Genomic DNA, 23,955 nt, shown 5'->3' on the forward strand with positions numbered 1-23,955 from the left:
GAGTCCCAGAGTATCTAAATCACTGCCCTAAAGTATTGTTCCACAAACACACAGATACAACAAGTTAGCAACCTGTTGTATCCGGACTACCAACACCAGAGATTCGAACCCAAGTCTCTCTTGGGCAGAAGTCAACACTATCCAGGAAGCAGTAAGGTGCAGCAGTTAAGGGATCTGGAGTCAGGGCTGAGTCTGATCTCTCGGCTCCCACTTACTGGCTGCAACACTAAGCAGTTTCTCTACCCTCTCTGAGACTCTGTTTCTTCGTGCGTAATATGGGGATGACGACAATGCCCACCTCACATGGGGTGCTGTGGAATTAAACAAGAAAATGCCTGAGGCCTCCCTGCACTCAATACATCACTGATGCTGATATTGCTACTATCAACATCCATTCATTCAACAGATGCCCACCAAGTGTCTACTGAATCCTCACTAAGAACCTTGTGCTGAGAAAAGACCAGCAGGGCTCTCCCAGAGCTAAGAGTGGCAGCAAAGGCAATCTAGGGAATGAGCCAGATGGGAAACAACTGTACAGGGCGACTGGAGACCAGATAAGGTGAGCCATGGGAAGGGGGGGCCACCTTCGGGGACCTGGGAGCCAACACAATCCCCCAAATCTGCCCAGGACACAGGATCAGGGAGGGAGAGAGGCACGTGGTTAGATGGGCATATTTTAGATATGCCTTTTTTTTAATGTTTATTTATTTTTGAGACACAGAGAGAGACAGAGCACAAGCAGGGGAGGGGCAGAGAGAGAGGGAGACACAGAACTCGAAGCAGGCTCCAGGCTCCGTGCTATCAGCACAGAGCCTGACCTGGGGCTCGAAATCAACCAACTGCAAGATCATGACCTGAGCCGAAGTCTGACACTCAACCAACTGAGCCACCCGGGCGCTCCTGACTATTTTTAATAGAACCTGGCACATTCCAGACAGATGCTAATAATGAAACTGGTAAGGGTAAGAAAGGCAACATTAGCTCCTTGCAAACTGTCTCCCAGCAAGCTTGGCCTCCTCAGTAACTGTGCCTGGGGACCCTCTGGGGCAGCCCCTCTCGGAGCACCTCCAGTCTGGTCATCTGTCTAGGATAAAGAGAAAGGAGTGAGGAGAGAAGCACATCGCTTCTCCCTCTGGCTCTGAATACTTCCCCCCTCTGTCTCTGGTGGTCGAGAACAAGAGGCAACAGGTGCAGTACCAGCCTTCTTAGACATTTCATTTGATGGACTCCAGAAAAATCCACTGCCACCAAGATGCCTGCCCCCTCCCCAGTCTTAGTGCCTGAGCCTTCCTTTGATTCGTTCAAAAAAAATTTTTTAACGTTTATTATTGGGAGACAGAGAGAGACAGAGCATGAGCATGGGAGGGGCAGAGACAGGGGGAGACCCAGAATCGGAAGCAGGCTCCAGGCTCTGAGCTGTCACCACAGAGCCCAATGTGGGCTCGAACCCACGACCTGCGAGATCATGACCTGAGCCGAAGTAGGACACTCAACCGACTGAGCCACCCAGGAGCCGCCCCTTTGATTCTTGAAAGCACTGCCATCTTAAAGCGATCCTCCCTCCCCTAAAATACAATTTTAATGTATTAAATACATTGGCCCAGCCATTCCACTTTGAAGGATGCCTCTTAGAGAAACACTTGCACCTGGGCACAAGGAAACACGCACTGCGGCTCCGGTGACAATGGTAAAGCCGTGGGAGCAACTGAGATATCCATCAACGGGGGACTCAGCAAACCACAGGGGACTCAGTTGTGTGTTCATACAACGGGATATTACACAGCAGATGAAAGCGAATGACTAAGAAGCTACATGTGTATCAACATGGATGGATTTCAGACAAATCTCATCATTGTTGTTTCAGGGTAGGGGGCAGAAATGGCAGAGCAAAAAGAACAAGATGTTCCTACGCGTTCATTCTGAGCAATGGTTGGGACCCAAAGGTCCATGCCATTAGTCACTGCACTTTTCTACGTACTTCGTAATTTCTCAGAAAATTACACCTCTCGGGGGACAAGCCCTGAAGACTGTATCATTGTGAGGTAAGGGTCTGGGTACCAGAAAAAAACAGATACTGCGTGTTTTCATGACACCCAGCTGTGCTCTGGCAGAGCCTGCCCGTCCACGACTCCTAGAAAAAGATCAGGAGGTCTGAGGGTCTGTCAAGGGCTAGCACATCATCGTAAGAGTAATGATATTAATAAGAGCCAACACTTACTTTGCACCAAGCACAGCGCCAAGCTCTTTACAAACAGTATCTTATACATGAGAAAAAAAAATAAAGAACATCCACCTTCGGGTAGAAATTCCGTATCTTCTTGTGCCAGAAAATAAAGCAATGCTCAAAGAAAGAGAAGAACATGTCTTAAAGGATGCAGGAACCAGCTCGAAGGGGCTTCCACTGGCCACACTGAAGATAAGTAACTGAGCGTCAAAATAGATAATAGTAACAAAGGACTATAACCTATGGAATCAAATAAGAATCCGTGAGACCACACTGATACAAACAAGGAAGGAAAAAGGGGAAGTTTTATCCTTCCGGTATAAAGCCGACCAGCAAATGTGGAAGAAATGACAGAATTAGATAATGACCATTTGGAAACCATCATAGTAATAATTAATTCAGGCAAGAATCATCAGTGGATGTTAAAATCAGTGGTGAAACCTTGAGGAGTAAACAAAATATTTACATGGTTTCCAAGTATCGCCCCACAAGATATGTATTAACTTCAATGGGTACAAGGGTAACCATCCAGGGCAGAAATCTCACAGAGGGCGCCTTCACCAAATGATCATAATTAGCACCACCAGTAATGGGTCAAATCAACAAGCGTTTCCTGCTCTGATGCACTGAGGATGCCACTACATCGCTGCTAAAATTGTATAAGCTGAATATAATCATAAAGAAACACCAGACAAACCCAAATTGAGACACGGTCTATAAAATGGAGCACGTCCCGGGGCGCCTGGGTGGCGCAGTTGGTTAAGCGTCCAACTTCAGCCAGGTCACGATCTCGCGGTCCGTGAGTTCGAGCCCCGCGTCAGGCTCTGGGCTGATGGCTCAGAGCCTGGAGCCTGTTTCCGATTCTGTGTCTCCCTCTCTCTCTGCCCCTCCCCCATTCATGCTCTGTCTCTCTCTGTCCCAAAAATAAATAAACATTGAAAAAAAAAAAAATTTAAAAAAAAAAAAAATGGAGCACGTCCCACGGACATTTCCACAGCAAGAGAAACTAAGGGGTGGTGATATTTGGATTCACTGCATGGTCTCCATTTTTCTTTTGCATGACTGGGACACTGAAATCGGAATAAAGGCACACAACTGGGAAGTGGTAAAGTCCGGATGCAAACCCAGGCCATCTGGCTCCAGAGCCCATGCCCTTACCCCCCCCCATCCTCCAGTGTCCCCAGGGACTTTGGGGGAGAACGAACTCCAACTCCAGTACTTAATTAGTCTGAATGAGCTTGGACAACGCATGTTCTCTTTTAAAGCCTGTTTCCTCACCTGCCAAATGGGAGTCAATAAAATAAACCATGTAAAAAATGCCAGTATGCCAGAAGTGTTCAATAAGTGATGGCCGTCATGCATATTATTATAGTGATTATTCCATCAATAAACCTTTTCATTTAGTGGAAATGCGCTGTGTATCGAGCTTAATGCAAGTATATTAATAATGACCTGTTTTAGCTTGGGTCCCCCCAAAATCAGACCCCAAGAAGAATTTTGGGGGTGCAAACGGTGTATTTGGAAGGTGATCCCAGGAAGCATGATAAAGTCGAGACGTGAGGCAGGGAAGGAAGGAAAGCCCATAAAGGATGTGACGTGGAGGGTGGGGTGGGGGTGCAGGCTGTACCATCACGGGCAACTGGGGCTCGGTCCCTCTGGACACCCTCCAAGAGAGCGTGTAGAACACAAGACTGAGGCGGGGGCCAGATAAGTAAAACTTCTTAACTTAACAGGATCAAATCTCACCAGAAGAGCATCTTCCTTGTAAATAACCAGGTACTTCCGACAAAACGCCAGGTTACCCAGCTCACAGCACACATGACCACAATAATTTCCGATACACTAAGCACACGGCTAAGCTGATTTTTCATGACGGAACTTGAGAGCTGCGACGTCAGTGGGAATGTGGCCATGAATGATGCCTCGCTGGTGCTTTCATAAGCCTCGGGGGCAAGGGCACCTGGGTGACTCGGTTGGTTGAGTGCCCAACTCTTGATTTTAGCCCAGGTCATGATCTCACGGTTCGTGGGTTCGAGACCCACACTGGGCTCTGTGCTGACAGTGCGGAACCTGCTTAGGATCCTCTCTCTCCCTCTCTGGGAGAGGGGGCCCTGTGTCAATGCTGATTAGGAAGACGGGGCTGCGGATGTCACTTTCTTATGCAAAGTAATAGCGACACTTTAAAAAATTGATAAGCATAGATTTTACTGGAGATGTGTATAAATTATATAATATAAATAAACATATATTTATAATATATATTATATAATTTAATATATAATTTATTGATATATTAATTAATGTATTATAAATTAATACTATAATTTTTATATAATTATATAATATATAAATATAAATAAATACATATATGTACATATATATATTATATGGTAGTATATAAATTGTAAAAGATCTTGTTAAAGACCTCCCTGATTCAAAACGAGAAGAAATTCAGTGTGAACTGGTGACAAGTACACCCTACAAGACTTTTAAAGAGAAGCTACGGAAAAGAGCAAACGTAACCTCTTTGTCTTCTGTAAATGGACATTTGACCTTGAGCTGATTCTCTAGCTCTGATCCTCTGAACATCCCTAAAAGGGAAATGTCAACGGTTTTAAGACACCACACTGCTCGTGGTAGAATCGCCTCTTGTTGGCAGATTGCATGTGCCCTGGGAGTTCTCGCCATGAACTTGAAATACCTGAGGAGGGCTCCACAGCCTCAGGGACTCCGAGCTGCATGACTGTTACGACTGGGCACATCTCCTGCGGGACCCCTGGAAGCCACATAGATGGAGCTGTTACAAGAGCTACTGCCCCATAAGTCGGGATGGCTCCCATACTTCCTTAAACGTGGGTCTCATCACCTTGCCCTTAAGGGGGAGATGCATGGAAGAGTAGCCACTGAGGACCCACAGAAGAGACACCTGATGCTACCCTGCACCTTCCCAGGTCAATCTCGTGACTTATATTAATCTCGTTTGTCTGATTGCTTAATTAGACCTAAAAGGACCCTTTGCAGGAGCATGGCAGAACCTTCCTTTTTTTTTTTTTTAAGTTTTATTTATTCTTAGAGAGAGAGAGACAGGGCATGAGTGGGGGAAGGGCAGAGTGAGAGAGGGACACAGAATCTGAAGCAGGCTCCATGCTCTGAGCTGTCAGCACAGAGCCCAACGCAGAGCTCGAACCCACAAGCTGTAAGATCATGACCTGAGCCAAAGTCAGACGCCCAACCGACTGAGCCACCCAGGTACCCCCAGAACCTTCCTTTTTAAGGAATATACTATTATGTACAAATAATGACTCCACTCTTGCCCTTATGATGGGGGTGCCTGGATGGCTCACTCGGTTAAGCATCTGACTCTTGATTTTGGCTCAGGTCATGATCTCATGGCTTGTGGGACCAAGCCCGACATCTGGCTCTTCACTGACAGCGGGGAGCCTGCTTAGGATTCTCTCTCTCTGCCCCTCCCTCTCTCTCTCTCTCTCTCTCTCTCTCTCTCTCTTTCTCCTCTCTCTCAATAAATAAATAAAGTTAAAAAAACCTGAAAAATAAATAATTAGCACACAGATCTATAGATGCATGTCAGGGAGTTTGAGTGCTTGCATGTAATTAGTTTTCTGAGATAAACAAAAGATCCCTCCTGAAATCCTATGCACATAATTAACTTGTTGAGCAAAGCCTGCTCTTACTGGCTATAAATGATCCAGCCCAGGCCACACACAGAATCTCAATTTGCGACGACCAGGAGCGTGAGGATGAAGGTCAGTCTCATCCAGCCTGGTTCCCTCGCTCACTGGCCAGCTGAGGGTTTTCAGAAGGGCAGCGGTGGAATGTGTCACCCATAAACAGTACAGAGGCCTCAGAGCAGAGACCTGCACAATGGCACCTCCCAGATGTGCCTGGGGGAAAACTGAATTTCTCAAAGGGATCAAGCATGAGAAAATCGTAAATGGAATATTCATATTCATGCAGGGCTGACAAAGGTAAGTCACACGGTTTTGCATAGAGTGTGGTTCGGATTATGAAGGAAGTAAACTAAATATATTATACATGCAATACAATATATGTGTTTATGCAAGGATTCCTATCAAAGTATTTACAGTTGGAGCCTCTCTCTATGGCAAGGGAAAGGAGGACTTCGGCCTTGTATGGCTTACACTTCGATTGCTTGTATTTTCAAAATAAAGATGTATCTGGGAGTCACTTCTGTAGTTAAAACAAAATTGTAATTGAAAATTACCTTTAAAGGGGTGCCTAGGTGGCTCAGTTGGCTAAGCGTCTGACTTATGGTTCAGGTCATGGTTCGTGAATTCGAGCCCCGCGTCTGACAGCTCAGAGCCTGGAGGCGGCTTCACATCCTGTGTCTCCCTCTCTCTTTCTGCCCTACCCCCACCCTGCTCACACTCTTGCTCGCTCTCTCTCTCAAAAAAATAAACATTTCAAAAATTTTTTTCAAAGAAAGAAAATTACCTTTAAAAAAGATCTGCCAAAAAGGGAAGGGGTTCACAACAGAATTCCTATGGAACACGGGGCTTCTCTCATGCATTTAAAATGTGATCAGTTTTCAGGAATCCAATTGACCCTTTCAGATGCTCTGACAAGAGAAAGCAAGCCTTTGTATCATGGGCAAACGGAGGAATGTGAAGACATACAACTCATTTCACACATAAGAACTGTTACGTTTTTCCTTCTTCCAACACCGATGCCATGGCACCTCTGGGCTGAAGGTCAGATGACCAGAAGAACCCCTGAGATTGCACGGATTTAATTTTCCAAACGGCTGATAAGGAATCGGTGCCAGCTGACCCATGTAAGTGTGGCCACAAAACCAGAGAGAGAAAAGACTGATAAGAATATGGGGGACCCTTGATAACTCCCAATGTATAAGCCTAACTGTGTCTATAGGATTACATCCATAGAGCCATGTCAGTCTTTTTCGATCTTTTTGACATTATGAACCTTCAAGGAAACATTTTGGATTTTTGTTCTAACTGTCATCCCTAACTCCAATGAAAATTGTAATACCACAGATATACAATATATCTGTTTACATAAGTGGCTCTTTGGAGGGCCACAAACTATTGTAATATCAAGGGTTTTATTTTGTCTTCCTCCACCAAGAAACAATTTTTGCTCCCTTGGGGACGACTGAGCCCTGTTGATAAAACACACTCTGTGTGTGTATGTGTGTATACATTCTATAAACACATATACACATATATAGAAAACAAAGGGCCAGCATGAACTTTCCACTTTCTTCATCACACGTCCTGTGTTGTCTCAAGTTCCACAATAATCAAGTACTGATTTTAGCAGGGGAGGAAAAAACAGAGTAGTTCTTTGTCCCTGTGTGTACATACGCGTGTACATGCGTGAGTTTTAGTAATGCCACATAAGTAAAACCACACACTTAAATGCAAAAAAAAAAAAAAAAAGGAAAAGAAGAAAGCAAACAGGACTTTGAGAATGAATACTAAGTAAGAAAAATGGTTTTGATTAAAACCAATCACAGCAATTCTGATATTTTCCAACATACCAAGGCTCCCAATAGAGGTGAGAGATGTGTTATGGATAATATTTTCTTTCCCTGAGGCGCCTGGGTGCCTCAGTCGGTTGAGTGTCCGACTTCGGCTCAGGTGATGATCTCACAGTCCATGAGTTCAAGCCCCGCATCGGGCTCTGTGCTGACAGCTCAGAGCCTGGAACCTGCTTCGGATTTTGTGTCTCCCTCTCTCTCTGCCCCTCCCCCATTCATGCTCTCTCTCTGTCTCAAAAATAAACAAATATTTAAAAAATATATTTTCTTTTCTTGCTATGCTTTTTTCTAAAAATGCCCATGGTATACTACTGGGGGCAGGATTCAAACCCAAACAGACCATCTGATACTCACCACCATGGGTGTGCCAAGGATAAACTGTCTAAAACCCAGCCTTCCTCCAAACTGAAACCTGCCAGGGTGCTGGGGCTTGAAAACTTAACAAGAATCAACAGCCCTGAAAGACTCAGATCTGTTAAGAAAGACCTGTCACTTCTGAAGCTCTTCTTTACCCATTAAGGAGAAATAAAGGTAGACTTAGGATGGCCAAGTTGGTAACAAAAAACCATGCCCAGCAGGAGGTACAGGGTTGAAGGAGAGAAGAAACCAGATATGAGACAGACAATGGAAACCAGAATAAGCCCAGTAATTCAGGATGAAGGGCTGGCTTCTCAAACCTTCTCACCTAATCACTGATGGGGTTTATTCTAGAATCAAAGCTGCCCAGAGTAGAAAGAGCTCCCAGAGTATGTATAATATTCATATATACATACATGTGTGTTTCACAAAACAACACTAATAATTAGGCTCACCATATGCAATACGTCCTGATACCTAAGGCTACCCTATTTCAGTACTTCAATGCTGGTCACAGCCCATTAAAATAGTGCCACCATCCACAAATGGGTCATGACCACAGATTAAATAGCACACACATATTCCAAACCCTTTGGTTCACAGATGAGAAAACTAAGACTCAGGTTAAATCCAAAGTCACAAGGCTACTCCCTTGCAGAACCAGGAGGAGCTGAGACCAAAGCAAATTTTGGCTGTTAAGTCTACTTAGGGGAACTCAACTCAACTAATTAGTGTCTCTCTAAAATCTCTTCCTAAATCTCACTGATTAGATTTAATCTCTTCCCCTATTCCCTCTCCCTACATAGTCCAAGGTACCATGTCTCTGGCTTGGATTTTTTTTTTTAAACTCCCAAAGGCCAAGTGCCCTAATATCCCTGTAGATTTCATAGCAGGGTCCCGGGCCAAGTGGTCACCCTGCACCTTCACACCATGAATCTCAGAATCTCCTGAGGTGAGCCACCAGCAACAAGTGTTGAGCTTGCTAAACTGGATAAAAGAACCCTGATGAACAAGGCTAAACTTGGCCTGAATCCTGATAGACAATTTCCAAAACAACTGACGGTGGATGAGTCGATTTGGAAGGTCTCGAAAAAGTTGGTGATTCAACCCTATCCAAAGTAAATCCCTCAGGAGTCTGGGGAAACGCTCACATTTAAAGTGTGGTACTGGCGTAAAAATAGACACAAAGGCCAATGGAACAGAATCAAAAGTCCAGAAATAAACCCAAGTATATGTGGTCAACTAATATTTGACAAGGGAGCCAAGAACACTCAATGAGGAAGGATAACCTCTTCAATAAATGGCCCTGGGGAAATGGAATATTCACACGCAGTAGAATGAAACTGGATCCCTATTTTACACCGCTCACAAAAAATTAACTTGAAATCGATTAAAGACTTAAATGGAAGACCTGAAACTATAAATCCTAGAAGAAAACATAGGGAAAGAGCCCTTGGTTGACTTCTTTAGATATGAGACCGAAAGTACAAACAACAAAAGCAAAAATCAACAAATGGAATTACATCAAACTAAAAAGCTTCTGCACAGCAAAAGAAACAATTAAAAAAATGAAAAAGTAACCTAAAAAATGGGAGAAAATATTTGCAAATCTGGCAAGGCATTAACATCCAAATTATGTAAGAAACTCTTTCTTTTTTAATTTTTTTTTAATGTTTATTTATTTTTGAGACAGAGAGAGACAGAGCATGAACGGGGGAGGGTCAGAGAGAGAGGGAGACACAGAATCCGAACCAGGCTCCAGGCTCTGAGCACAGGCTCTGAGCCTCAGCACAGAGCCCGACGCGGGGCTCGAACCCACAGACCGTGAGATCATGACCTGAGCCGAAGTCCGACGCTCAATCGACTGAGCCACCCAGGCGCCCCTGTAAGAAACTCTTAAAACTCATCCTGGACTCTTATTTGTTGGGAGTTTTTTGATAACTGATTCGATTTCTTTGCTGGTTATGGGTGTGTTCAAATTTTCTATTTCTTCCTGTTTGAGTTTTCTTTTTTTTTTTTTTTAATTTTTTTTTTCAACGTTTTTTATTTATTTATGGGACAGACAGAGACAGAGCATGAACGGGGGAGGGGCAGAGAGAGAGGGAGACACAGAATCGGAAACAGGCTCCAGGCTCCGAGCCATCAGCCCAGAGCCTGACGCGGGGCTCGAACTCACGGACCACGAGATCGTGACCTGGCTGAAGCCAGACGCTTAACCGACTGCGCCACCCAGGCGCCCCCTGTTTGAGTTTTCGAAGTGTGTGGGTGCTTAGGAATTTGTCCATTTCTTCCAGGTTGTCCAGTTTGTTGGCATATAATTTTTCATAGTATTCCCTGATAATTGCTTGTATTTCTGAGGGATCGGTTGTAATAATTCCATTTTCATTCATAATTTTATCTGTTTGGGTCCTCTCCCTTTTCTTTTTGAGAAGCCTGGCTAAAGGTTTATCAATTTTGTTTATTTTTTTCAAAAAAACAACTCTTGGTATAACTGATCTGCTCTACTGTTTTTTTAGACTCTATATTGTTTATTTCTGCTCTGATCTTTATTATTTCTCTTCTTCTGCTGGGTTTGGAAAGTGTTTGCTATAGATGCTGGAGAGGATGTGGACAAACGGGAACCCTCTTGCACTGTTGGTGGGAATGCAAACTGGTGCAGCCATTCTGGAAAACAGTGTGGAGGTTCCTCAAAAAATTAAAAATAGATCTACCCTATGACCCAGGAATAGCACTGCTAGGAATTTACCCAAGGGACACAGGAGTGCTGATGCACAGGGGCATTTATACCCCAATGTTTATAGCAGCACTTTCAACGATAGCCAAATTATGGAAAGAGCCCAAATGTCCATCAACCGATGAATGGATAAAGAAGTTGTGGTTTATATATACAATGGAATACTACTTGGCAATGAGAAAGAATGAAATATGGCCTATTGTAGCAACGTGGATGGAACTTGAGAGTGTTATGCTAAGTGAGATAAGTTATACAGAGAAAGACAGATACCATATGTTTTCACTTTTTATTTTTTTAATTTACATCCAAATTAGTTAGCATATAGTGCAACAATGATTTCAGGAATAGATTCCTTAGTGCCCCTTACCCATTTAGCCCATCCCCCCTCCCACAACCCCTCCAGCAACACTCAGTTTGTTCTCCATATTTATGAGTCTCTTCTGTTTTGTCCCCCTCCCTGTTTTTATATTATTTTTGTTTCCCTTCCCTTATGTTCATCTGTTTTGTCTCTTAAAGTCCTCAAAGGAGTGGAGTCATATGATTTTTGTCTTTCTCTAATTTCACTTAGCATAATACCCTCCAGTTCCATCCACATAGTTGCAAATGGAAAGATTTCATTCTTTTTGATTGCCGAGTAATACTCCATTGTGTATATATACCACATCTTCTTTATCCATTCATCCATCGATGGACATTTGGGCTCTTTCCATACTTTGGCTATTGTTGATAGTGCTGCTATAAACATGTGGGTGCATGTGTCCCTTTAAAACAGCACACCTGTATCCTGTGGGATAAATGCCTAGTAGTGCAGTTGCTGGGTTGTAGGGTAGTTCTATTTTTAGTTTTTTGAGGAACCTCCATACTGTTTTCCAGACTGGCTGTACCAGCTTGCATTCCCACCAACAATGCAAAAGAGATCCTCTTTCTCCACATCCTTGCCAACATCTGTTGTTGTCTGAGTTGTTAATGTTAGCCATTCTGACAGGTGTAAGGTGGTATCTCATTGTGGTTTTGGTTTGTATTTCCCTGATGATGAGTGATGTTGAGCACTTTTTCATGTGTCGGTTGGCCATCTGGATGTCTTCTTTGGAGAAGTGTCTATTCATGTCTTTTACCCATTTCTTCACTGGATTATTTGTTTTTTCGTTGTTGAGTTTGCTAAGTTCTTTATAGATTTGGGATACTAACCCTTTATCTAATATATCATTTGCAAATATCTCCTCCCATTCTGTCAGTTGCCTTTTAGTTTTGCAGATTGTTTCCTTCACTGTGCAGAAGCTTTTTATTTTGATGAGGTCCCAGTAGTTGATTTTTGCTTTTGTTTCCCTTGCCTCTGGAGACGTGTTGAGTAAGAAGTTGCTGCAGCCAAGATCAAAGAGGTTTTTGCCTGCTTTGTTCTCTAGGATTTTGATGGCTTCATGTCTTACATTTAGGTCTTTCACCCATTTTGAGTTTATTTTTGTGTATGGTGCAAGAAAGTGGTCCAGGTTCATTCTTCTGCATGTCGCTGTCCAGTTTTCCCAGCACTACTTGCTGAAGAGACTGTCTTGATTCCATTGGATATTCTTTCCTGCTTTGTCAAAGATTAGTTGGCCATATGTTTGTGGGTCCATTTCTGGATTCTCTGTTCTGTTCCATTGATCTGAGTGTCTGTTCTTGTGCCAGTACCATACTGTCTTGATGATTACAACTTTGTAGTATAGGTTGAAGTCTGGGATTGTGATGCCTCCTGCTTTGGTTTTCACTCTTCGGGGTCTTTTCTGGTTCCATACAATTTTTAGGATTATTTGTTCTAGATCTGTGAAGAATGCTGGTGTTATCTTGATAGGGATTGCATTGAATATGTAGACTGCTTTGGGTAGTATCGACATGTTAACAATATTTGTTCTTCCTATCCAGGGGCATGGAATCTTTTTCCATTTTTTTGTGTCTCCTTCAATTTCTTTCATAAGCTTTCTATAGTCTTCAGTGTATAGATTTTTCACCTCTCTGGTTAGATTTATTCCTAGGTATTTTATGGTTTTTGGTGCAACTGTAAATGGGATCGATTCCTTGATTTCTCTGTCTCTTCATTGTTGGTGTATAGGAATGCAACCAATTTCTGTGTATTGATTTTATATCCTGCAACTTTGCTGAATTCATGAATCAATTCTAGAAGTTTTTTGGTGGAATCTTTTGGGTTTTCCATATAGAGTATCATGTCATCTGCAAAGAGTGAAAGTTTGACCTCTCCTGGCCAATTTGGATGCCTTTTATTTCTTTGTGTTGTCTAATTGCAGAGGCTAAGACTTCCAATACTATGTTGAATAACAGTGGTGAGAGTGGACATCCCTGTCTTGTTCCTGACCATAGGGGGAAAGCTCTCAGTTTTTCCCCATTGAGGATGATATTAGCGTTTGGTCATTCATATATGGCTTTTATGATCTCAAGGTATGCTCCTTCTATCCCTACTTTCTTAAGGGTTTTTATCAAGAAAGGATGCTGTATTTTGTCAAATGCTTTCTCTGCATCTATTGAGAGTATCATATGGTTCTTGTCCTTTCTTTTATTGATGTGATAAATCACGTTGTTTTGCAGATATTGAACCAGCCCTGCATCCCAGGTATAAATCCCACTTGGTCCTGGTGAATAATTTTTTTTAATGTATTGTTGGATCCAGTTGGCTAATACCTTGTTGAGGATTTTTGCATCCATGTTCATCAGGGAAACTGGTCTATAGTTCTCCTTTCTAGTGGGGTCTCTGTCTGGTTTTGGAATCAAGGTAATGCTGGCTTCACAGAAAGAGTTTGGAAGTTTTCCTTCCATTTCTATTTTTTGGAACACCTTAAAGAGAATAGGTGTTAACTCTTCCTTAAATGTTTGGTAGAATTCCCCTGGAAAGCCACGTGGCCCTGGACTATTGTTTTTTGGCAGATTTTTGATTACTAATTCGATTTCCTTACTGGTTATGGGTCTGTTCAATTTTTTTATTTCTTCCTGTCCCAGTTTTGGTAGTGTATATGTTTCTAGGAATTTGTCCATTTCTTCCAGATTGCCCATTTCATTGGCATATAATTGCTCATGATATTCTCTTATTATTGTTTTTATTTCTGCTGTGTTGGTTGTGATCTTTCCTCTTTCATTCTTGATTTTATTTGTTTGGGTCCTTTCCTTTTTCTTTTTGATCAAACTGGCTAGTGGTTTTTCATCATATGTTTTCAGTCTTACGTGGATCCTGAGAAACTTAACAGAAGACCATGGGGGAAGGGAAGGGGGAAAAAAGTTACAGAGAGGAAAGGAGGCAAACCGTAAGAGACTCTTAAAAACTGAGAATAAACTTAGGGTTGATGGGGGGTAGGAGGGAGGGGAAAGTGGGTGATGGGCATTGAGGAGGGCATCTGTTGGGATGAGCACTGGGTATGGGTGTTGAATGGAAACCAATTTCACAATAAGTTTCATATTTAAAAAATAAATAAAAATAAATAAAAGAAGAAACTCTTACAACTCAATAGCAAAAAATCATCATCATCATCATCATCATCATCACCTGATTTTTAAATGGGCAGAGAACCTGAATAGACATTTTTTTTCCAAAGAAGATATACAAATGGCCACCAGGTTAATGAAAAGTGCTCAACAATGTCAGTAATCATCAGCGAAATGCAGATCAAAACTGCAATGAGACATCCCCTCACACCCATTAGAATGGCTATTATCAAAAAAGACAAGAGATGGTAAGTTCTGGTAGGGATACGGAGAAAAGGGAACTCTCGTGCACTGCTGGTTGGAATGTAAGTTGTTGCAACCACTATGGAAAACAGTATGGAGATTCCTCAAAATAATTAAAATGGAATTACCAGTATGATCCAGTAATTCTACTTCTAGGTGTGTATCCAAAGGAAATAAAATTCCCATCTTGAAAAGATACCTGCACCCCCATGTTTGTAGCAGCATTATTCACAGGAGCCAAGACATGGAAGCAACCTCAGTGCCTATCAATAGATGAATGGATAAAGAAAATGATACCCACATGTGTGTGTGCACAATGGAATATTATTCAGCCCTGAAGAAGGAAGGAAATCCTGCCATTACAACATGGATGGACCTTGAGGGGCATTATGCTGAGTGAAATAAGTCAGAGAAAGACAAATACTGCATGATACCACTTACATGTAGAATCTAAAACCATCAAACATAGAAACAGAGTTGAATGTGGCTGCCAGAAGTTAGGGGTGACGGAAATGGGGAAACACTGGCCAAAGGATAAAAACTTCTCATTGGAAGGTGAATAAGTTCTGGGGACCTAGTGCACAGCCTAGTGACTGTAGTTAGCAACACCGTAGTATATACTTGAAAGTTGTTGAGAGACCAAATCTTAAATGTTCTCATCACAAAAAAAAAATTATGTGAGGTGAGGTGATGGATGTGTTAACAAAACCTAATTGTGGTATCATTTCACAATACCTATGTGTGTTAGATCATCACCTTGCACACCTTAAATGTACATAATGTTATATGTCAACTAAAGCTCAAGACAGCTGGAGAAAACCCCCAAAGGTCAGCCTCTCTCACTTCACCTGTTCAACGTAGAGCAAAGATCATGTGTCCAAAGAGCACAGGGAGAGGGGAGGAAGATGCACAGTTGGGAGAAACCACAGCTTCAGACTACGAGTGACCGTCATATATGATCGTGCCTTCCACCAAAATCACTTAAAGACCTTCCAGTGCCTTATCAAGGGAGAAGAATCACTGTCTACAGCATGGCTTCTGACAGGGCAAACTATAGCCTGGGACGCCAAACCCAGCCAGGCGGCTATTTTGACAAATAAAGTTTTATTGAAACATCACCATGTCCATGTATTTACCTATTGCCTATGGCTGCTTTTGCTACCATACCACATGGCCCGCACGGCCTGAAATATTCACTATCTGGCCCCTTACAGAAAAAGTGTGCCAACCTCTAGCTTTCCTGCCTAATTTTAATTTTTTTAACGTTTATTTATATTTGAGAGAGAGAGAGCGTGAGTGGGGGAGGGGCAGAGAGAGGCAGACACAGAATCCGAAATAGGCTCCAGGCTCTGAGCTGTCAGCACAGAGCCCAATGAGGGGCTCAAACCCACGAGCTGTAAGATCATGACCTCAGCTGAAGTCAGACGGTTGACCGGCTGAGCCACCCAGGCACCTCCCCCCGACTTTTTTTTAATGTTTATTTACATTGAGAGAAAGAGACAGAGCACGCTTCCTGCCTAATTTTTTGTCGTTGTTACTGTAAAATATATATAACGGGGGCGCCTGGGTGGCGCAGTCGGTTAAGTGTCCGACTTCAGCCAGGTCACGATCTCGCGGTCTGTGGGTTCGAGCCCCGCGTCAGGCTCTGGGCTGATGGCTCAGAGCCTGGAGCCTGTTTCCGATTCTGTGTCTCCCTCTCTCTCTGCCCCTCCCCCGTTCATGCTCTGTCTCTCTCTGTCCCAAAAACAAATAAACGTTGAAAAAAAAAATTAAAAAAAAAATAAAATATATATAACATAAAATTTACCATTTTAGCCATTTCTAAGGCTACAGTTTCAGCGGCATTAGGTACATTCACATTTTGTGTGACCATCATCACCATCCATCTCCAGAACCTTTTCATTTCCGAAACTGCAACTCTGTACCCAGTAAACACAAACTCCCAGTAAACACAAACTCCCCGTTCCCCTCCCCCAGCCCCCGGCACCCACCCTTCTACTTTTCCTTTTGTGACTGGCTTCTCCTACTTAGCATACCGTATTTGAGATGCATCCACATCGAAGCATGTGTCACAATTTCATTCCTTTTGACGGCTGAATAATATTCCACCGGGTAGAGAGGCCACATTTTGTTTCTCCACTCATCCGCCCATGGGCACCTAGGCTGCTGCCACCTTGGGGCTGTTGTGAATAGTGCTGCCTCCTGCCTAACTCGAGTCGCCTCCTGCATCACATGCCTCGGTCCCGTAGCCACAGACGCCTTCTGTCACCTTCTGTCAATTCCTCAAATGTATCGTGCCCCCTCCCGCCTCTCGGTTAGAATACCCTCCACCTCTACCCCTTCACTATCTTAGCTGCGTCTTAGCCTTCAGTCTAAATTATCACTTCTGGGAACTCGCCCTGACCAGACCCTCCCTAGTCCTCCCCCCCTCCACCTCCCTGCCAGTTCAAACTCGATCAGCTCTATCTGGTCATGAGCTCTGATGGTGTCCTGCCCTGCATCTTTATAGCCCGTAACACTGTGCATAAGCACTGGACACAATTTCATAATACTTCTGTGTGGTTATTTGATTAATGTCAGACTTCAAGAGGCCAAGGCTATGTCTTTTTTTTGATTCCCATTATACCCCCACCGACTAGCCCAGAGCCTAGAACAAACCACATTTCATTAATTCTAAGAGACACGAATTTTTACATTTATAGCAGGATGCAACTGATAACCAATGTCTTACATCCACCTGCATACGGCGATGAGCACTCACAAAACACTGGCTCAATCGGTGAAGACGCTCAGAGGCAGGTGCCGCTCTGAACCCCCAAAGGGGTGGCTGAGGGCAACAGGAAGTGGTCAGGTGGGAGTCCAAGAGAGTCCTGGGACCATGTCAAAAAAGCAACACTTCACAGGCATGTGGGTTCTCTATTGCTTAAGACAGGAGGAAGGGAGAGGGTCTGAGACTGGGACAGGCCCCCTGAGTCCTTCTGCATACCTGCCCAGGCTGGACAGCCAGCCCTGGATAAATGCCCGAGTCAAAGGCAAACGGGCACAGCTAGGGAGTGGGGGTCAGGAAATCCCTGAGAGCCCTTGCAATGTCACAAGAAGCCAAAGTGAAGGTCAGGTTCAGTCAGGGCCTCTGCACTTTGCTTCCTACAGAAGTCCGGGCCAGCCCTGCTTGCCTTTGGCTCCTCCCAGGACACTCTATGGTGTCTGTGGCTGGTCTCAGCCCTCACATGGGCCTCCACATACTAGGAATGCGAGGAAACTCTCCCCACTGCCCCCCCCCCCCCCACATCCTAGCTGCAGGGATCCCGGAGCAGGGATGCAGGGCTCTTACATACACCAGGTGCCAGATTCAGACTCCTTATGGTATCTCCCGGCAAGATCACAAACTATCATTTTATCTTCTATGCCTTCATGGCGATTTTGTCCAGTGTAAATTTTTTTTTTTTTTTTTAATTTTTTTTTTTCAACGTTTTTATTTATTTTTGGGACAGAGAGAGACAGAGCATGAACGGGGGAGGGGCAGAGAGAGAGGGAGACACAGAATCGGAAACAGGCTCCAGGCTCTGAGCCATCCGCCCAGAGCCCGACGCGGGGCTCGAACTCACGGACCGCGAGATCGTGACCTGGCTGAAGTCGGACGCTTAACCGACTGCGCCACCCAGGCGCCCCCAGTGTAAATTTTTAAAACATGCTACCCACTTTCGTAAGCCTGCTTAGCATGTTTTCCCATTTTTAAGACACTGAGAACCGGGGTGCCTGGGTGGATCAGTCAGTTGAGCGTCTGACTTCGGCTCAGGTCATGATCTCACGGTTTGTGGGTTCGAGTCCCGCGTCAGGCTCTGTGCTGACAGCTCGGAGCCTGGAGCCTGCTTCCAATTCTGTGTCTCCCTCTCTCTCTGCACCTAACCTACTCGCATTCTCTTTCTCAAAAATAAATAAACATTAAAAAATTAAAAAAAAAAAAAAAAAAAAAAGACACTGAGAACCTCCAAAGACTGCAAGGCACCTGGCCACAGTCAGCCTCTGAGGGGCCCTGCAGAGAGCTTCCCGTCCCCTCCTAGCAGCCAGTATGTAGCTACAGACACCATGTCACCCTGCCAGCAGCAAGATCCTCCCCAAACCAGAGCCAGGTGCACACGGTACCCACTTTCATGATTTTCTCCCCTGGTTGCCTGTAGGCTGACCCTAAGCTTCTGTACCAAGACCTCTGCTCCGATAGTCTGGTTCTACTCTCTGACCCACCCCGACCTGGACGTGCCTTTTCATTATAAGCACCGAGCGCGTCCCGTACACATGCTGCCCAGCACAGCAGCCACTTGCCCTAAGGGGCCATTGCACACTTAGAATGCAGGGAGTCTGGACTGAGAGGAGCTGTGGGTGCAAAACACACACTGGATGTCGAAGACCTTGCATGGAAAAGAGAATGCAAAACATTTCCGTGTTATCATCTTACATTGATTCTAGTTGACGTGGTAATATTTTGATATATTGACTTAAATGACACCTATTATAAAAACATCACTTGCTTTGGGGCGCCTGGGTGGCTCCGTCGGTTGAGCGTCCAACTTCGGCTCAGGTTGTGATCTCGCAGTCTGTGAGGTCGAGCCCCGCGTCGGGCTCTGTGCTGACCTCTCAGAGCCTGGAGCCTGTTTCAGATTCTGTGTCTCCCTCTCTCTCTGACCCTCCCCCGTTCATGCTGTCTCTTCCTGTCTCAAAAATAAATATTTAAAAAAAATTTTTTTTTAAAAACATCACTTGTTTCTTTTTACTCTTTTTAATGCAATACTAGAAAAATGGAAGGGTAGGTGTGCAGCTCACAGCCTATTTCTAGGAGCATCATTGGGATAGACTCCGCAGGGGCCAGCCAGCTTTCCCTGTCAAGGGCCAGATGGCAAACAGTTTCGGCTTTGCAGACCACACTCAACTCAGCCTTGCAGCACAAACCAGCCACAGACCACACGCACCGGAACGGTCCTGGCTGTGTTGCCATCAATGCGGATTTGGCCCCCAGGCTGCAGTTTGCTGACCCCAACTGAGGAAGACCCATACTGTAAAAAGGGTCATTTCTGGGGCACCGGGGCGGCTCAGTCGGTTACGCTCCGGACTCTTGATTTCAGTTCAGGTCATGATCTCAGGGTCATGAAATGGAGCCCTGAATCCGACTCTGCACCGAGCGTGGAGCCTAAGACTCTCTCTCCCTCTCTCTCTCTCTCTCTCTACCCCTCCTCTGCCTGCACCACCACGTAGCTCTCTCTCAAAAACAAAATAAAACCTTAAATGAAAATAAAAAGTTTTTAAAGGGTCACTTCTGGGAAATGCTATTCATCTTCTCACGGGCCCTCCATGAAAAGCCACCTTTCATTCAAGTGAAGAAGAGAAACACAAGCGCATTCGAAGCTCCCCTAACCTGGCACGGTCCTGGGGCCATGAAGCAGCCCCCAGAAGCCCCGGGGCTCAGCGGCCCCAGGGCACCCACCAAACACACTTACTTGGGTGTGTGGGCCTCGTCTACACGGTGACCCAGCTGGAATTCGTGGGACTTGCTCCGATGCAGAGCGGTGAAACCTGGAATCAAGTGGATCAGTTTCCGGGAGGAGGGCGGCGGGGTCCCCGGGGGCTTCAGCTTGTTCTTCCTCCTCATGGGTGGTGTGCCGGGAGGGGTCACGGTGGTGACGATATTAGGGGTGCGCGGCGGGGTGCGGACCGCGTGCCGCTGCCGGGGCGACGGGGGCAGGGAACGGTGGCCTGACTCCAGCGGCGGTGGCGGGCACAGGCCCGGGTAGGGGTCCACGGTAAGCCTGTCCACATGGGTGTACACGGGGGCCCCGGGCGAGGGGCTGGCGTGACAGTAGTGCTGGACGCACTTGGTCTGGACCCTGGGGCTCTGAGAGAGGTGGGTGCGGATCCACGGCGTGGGCTCCGGGGGGCACACGGGGTTGTTCTCCTTCCCCGTCTCCGTGGTGGGCCACTGGATGGTCCAGTCTTGTTTGGAAAGGTTGCCTCCTGAGGTGGAATAAAGGAGCAGAGAGACAACAGATAAGCCTTGAGAAAGCCTGGCAAGTTACAGCATGTGCACGTTCCGGCGTATGCACGTTCCAGCGAACGTACCTTACGGCGTATGCACGTTACAGAGAACGTACTTTACACATGCACATTACCGTGAACGTATCATACGGCGTATTCACGTTACAGCGAATGCACGTTACAGCATGTGCACGTGACGCTCTATCCACACCACACTGTGCGTGCATGCTACGCCTTATAGACCTTACAGCCTATGCACATTACATCCTATATACACTGCGCTGTGTATGAACACCACACCGTGTTCATACTATACTGCATACACATTTACATAAATCCATCCCCCTCTGGCTCCTCCAGAGAATGAAATCCCTTTGCTGACTCTCTCACTATGACCCCCACTCAACAGCCTTGCCCACCTGCTCTCCTGTAGTTGTGGAGCCCACAAGTCAAATATCCAGAAAAGCAAAGGAATGAATTCTCGCTTTTGAATTTCCAAGGATCTTAATTCCAGCAGTTTCAGGATGATTGATAGGATTTTCGAGGATAACCTTTCCCTTACGTAGCAATTTTAACAGCTAGCCCCTATATGAGATACAGGAATTCTGCAGAAGTCAAATTTGCCCTGACCTCTTTCTCAGACACTGCACCAACTTCTCCCAGATCTGCTGTGGCTGTGTGCTCGTCAAACCCTCATCCAACACTTTCTTTCTTTCTTTCTTTCTTTCTTTCTTTCTTTCTTTCTTTCTTTCTTTCTTTCTTTCAATGTTTATTTTTGAGAGACAGACACAGAGCACAAGCGGAGGAGGGGCAGAGAGGGACGGAGACCCAGAATCTGAAGCACGCTCCAGGCTCTGTGCTGACAGCAGAGAGCCTGATGGAGGGCTCGAACCCACAAACCATGAGATCATGACCTGAACCAAAGTCGGACGCTTAACCACTGAGCCACCCAGGTGTCCCATCATCCAACGCTTTGTGAATGCACCAGGCACTATGCTCCAGAAAGGGACAGCAGACCACACCCAGTCCAGGCTCTCTGGTACCCTAGGTTTAATATTCCACTTAAGGAGAGACACAATAGACCAGAAAACACAGTCATGAAAGGATTTCAGAGGGTGATGAGTGCCGGGAGCAGAGACAACCAGAATGGATGTGATAAGAGAATTAGTAATGGTGAATGGTTACCAAGCTGTGGTTCCTGCCCACTGCAGAACACGACTCAGCCACAAAACGGAATGAACTACTGAGCATGCAGCAACCCGGGTGACTTTCCAGACAACTGCGCTGAGCAGAGAAAGCCAATCCCAGAAGATCCCATTCATATTCCATTTTTGAAATGACCACATTTTAGAAATGGAGGATAGATTGGTGGTTGCCAGGGTTTAGGGCTGGAGGACACAGGCAGGAGGGGCACACACAAGGGACCCTTAGAGCATTGGAACTGTCCAGTATCTTCACCGTGGTGAAGGACACGTGATCCCACACAGGTGATAAAGTTGCATAGAACTAAATACACACACACACACACACACACACACACACACACACACACACACGAGTACACATAAAACTGGGGAGACCCGGACAAGATCAGGAGGTTGCATCAATGTCAATAACCTGGCTGTGACATGGCACTACAATTTTACCAAAAGTTACCAATTGGGAGAAACTGAGCAAACTCGACAAGGGATCTGTTGCAGGCTGAATGTTTGTGTCCCTCCAAAACCCTGACATTGACATCCTAACCCCCTACAGTGATGGCCTTTGGAGGTGGGGCCTTTGGGAGGTAACTGGGTTAAGAGAGGTGGTGAAGGTGGAGCCCTTATAAGGAGATGGGGAGACAGGAAGTCCGAGGAAGGAAGGGCCGTGTGAGACCACAAAAGTGGCTGTCTATCAGCCAGGAAGAAGACCCTCCACAAGAAAACATCTGCCAGCACCTTGATCTTGGACGTCCAGCCTCTAGAACGGTAAGAAATAATGTCTGTTGGTTAAGCCACCCAGTCTGTGGTATTTGTTTTAGCATCAGGATCACTCTGTGTTATTGTTTACAACTGCATGGCAATCTACAATTAGCTCAATACAAATTTCAACTGAAAAAAACTAACAGTAAAAGGGTTGGGGGTGGGGCTGGCTTTAGGTAGAGCATTCAGCTCCCTAAGGAAGCCGCATTTAAGCTGGCATCGAGGACAAGAAAGGGATCACCAACAGCCAAGGAAAGAGCATACAGGTAGGAAGGAGCTTTTTTTTTTTTAAGTCCTACAGCCGTTTATTAGGGAAAGAATGGAGGCGTTAAAAAAAATCCCCACTGTCTGAATGCAGCTTGGGATTTTCAGCCCTGGTATAAGTTAAACCAAAAAATAAAAATAAAAATTCCAATTGTGCATTAACATTTTCTCACTCCTCCGCCATACTGAAAGGGTAAATATCAATGTGGTCTGTATGCACAGACTCCATGCTAAGTGGACTCCTATCTACATTAGGGCAGGCACTTTCCTAGGTCCCTTTTCGGGGTGCCTTCTCGAAGGCAGTGTGCCCAAGGTGTGGCAACAATAGGGTGGGTGGCTCAAGGAGAGGCTGAAGGGACAGGTGAGGGACAGACCACCAGGACCGTGCACCAAAATGCAGTGTGGGTTATATGCCAAGTTCAGTGGGAATCCATTGAGAGTTCTGATGGGAGGTTCCTTTCTTGAAGATCCTGCTTGGACAAGGAGAGCCCATGAAAGGTTTTGCAGGGCTCCAGGCGAGAGGTGTCGCTGGTCCCCACGTGGGTGGTGGCTGCGAAAAGAGAAACCAGTGGGGACCGCTGCATGCAAAAGCAGGACCTGGCAGAAGGCGATCGAGTGGCCCCCCCCATCACGGGCCAAGGAGGAGATGAGGGGCAGAAATAAATTCCAGCTCGTGGCCAACTAGCAGTAACGAGAATAATTACTATAAGGACCATAACAAGAGCTGATTTATAGAACATTTGACAGTTTGCAAAGTGCTTTCGTGAAGACTGACTCACTGCCCCATTTTTAATTAAAACTACCCATTTTGTTATTATATATTCATTATAGAAAAATTAGAAAATTCAGATAAGGAAAAAGGCAATGTTGGTCTACAGCCCAGCCATCATCCCTATTAACGTTTGGCTGTGGAGCCTGCCAGATGGTTTGCTGTGCATATTTTTTTAAGAAGTGCTGTAAGATCTTGTTTAATGGTTCGTCTCTGCTTTCTTCACTTGTAATATTAGGACTGCTTTACATCTTATTTAATATTCGTAACTCTGTGGGCAGAGGGCCATTTTGATCTCTACTTTGTAGATAAGGTCATGGATGTGCAGAGACAAAGATGTACCGAGGTCACACCAGAGATGGGGACTGGCAGCTG

The 23,955-nt window shown here is 45.1% G+C and overlaps 1 protein-coding gene across 3 annotated transcripts in view; it reads right to left on the reverse strand.

Moving 5' to 3' along the window:
- KSR2 (kinase suppressor of ras 2) overlaps window positions 1-23,955 on the reverse strand; it is a 445,437-nt gene that overhangs the window by 252,469 nt on the left and 169,013 nt on the right. For all 3 annotated transcript variants that reach the window (XM_086681797.1, XM_086681798.1, XM_086681799.1), the window contains exon 4: window positions 20,052-20,565. In XM_086681797.1, coding sequence (XP_086537923.1) covers window positions 20,052-20,565 — 514 coding nt within the window. The remainder of the gene's footprint in view (window positions 1-20,051; window positions 20,566-23,955) is intronic.

Source organism: Puma concolor, chromosome D3 (assembly GCF_028749965.1).
Source record: "Puma concolor isolate L17-30 chromosome D3, mPumCon1.1.hap2, whole genome shotgun sequence".
In the NCBI taxonomy this organism is placed as follows: domain Eukaryota; kingdom Metazoa; phylum Chordata; class Mammalia; order Carnivora; family Felidae; genus Puma; species Puma concolor.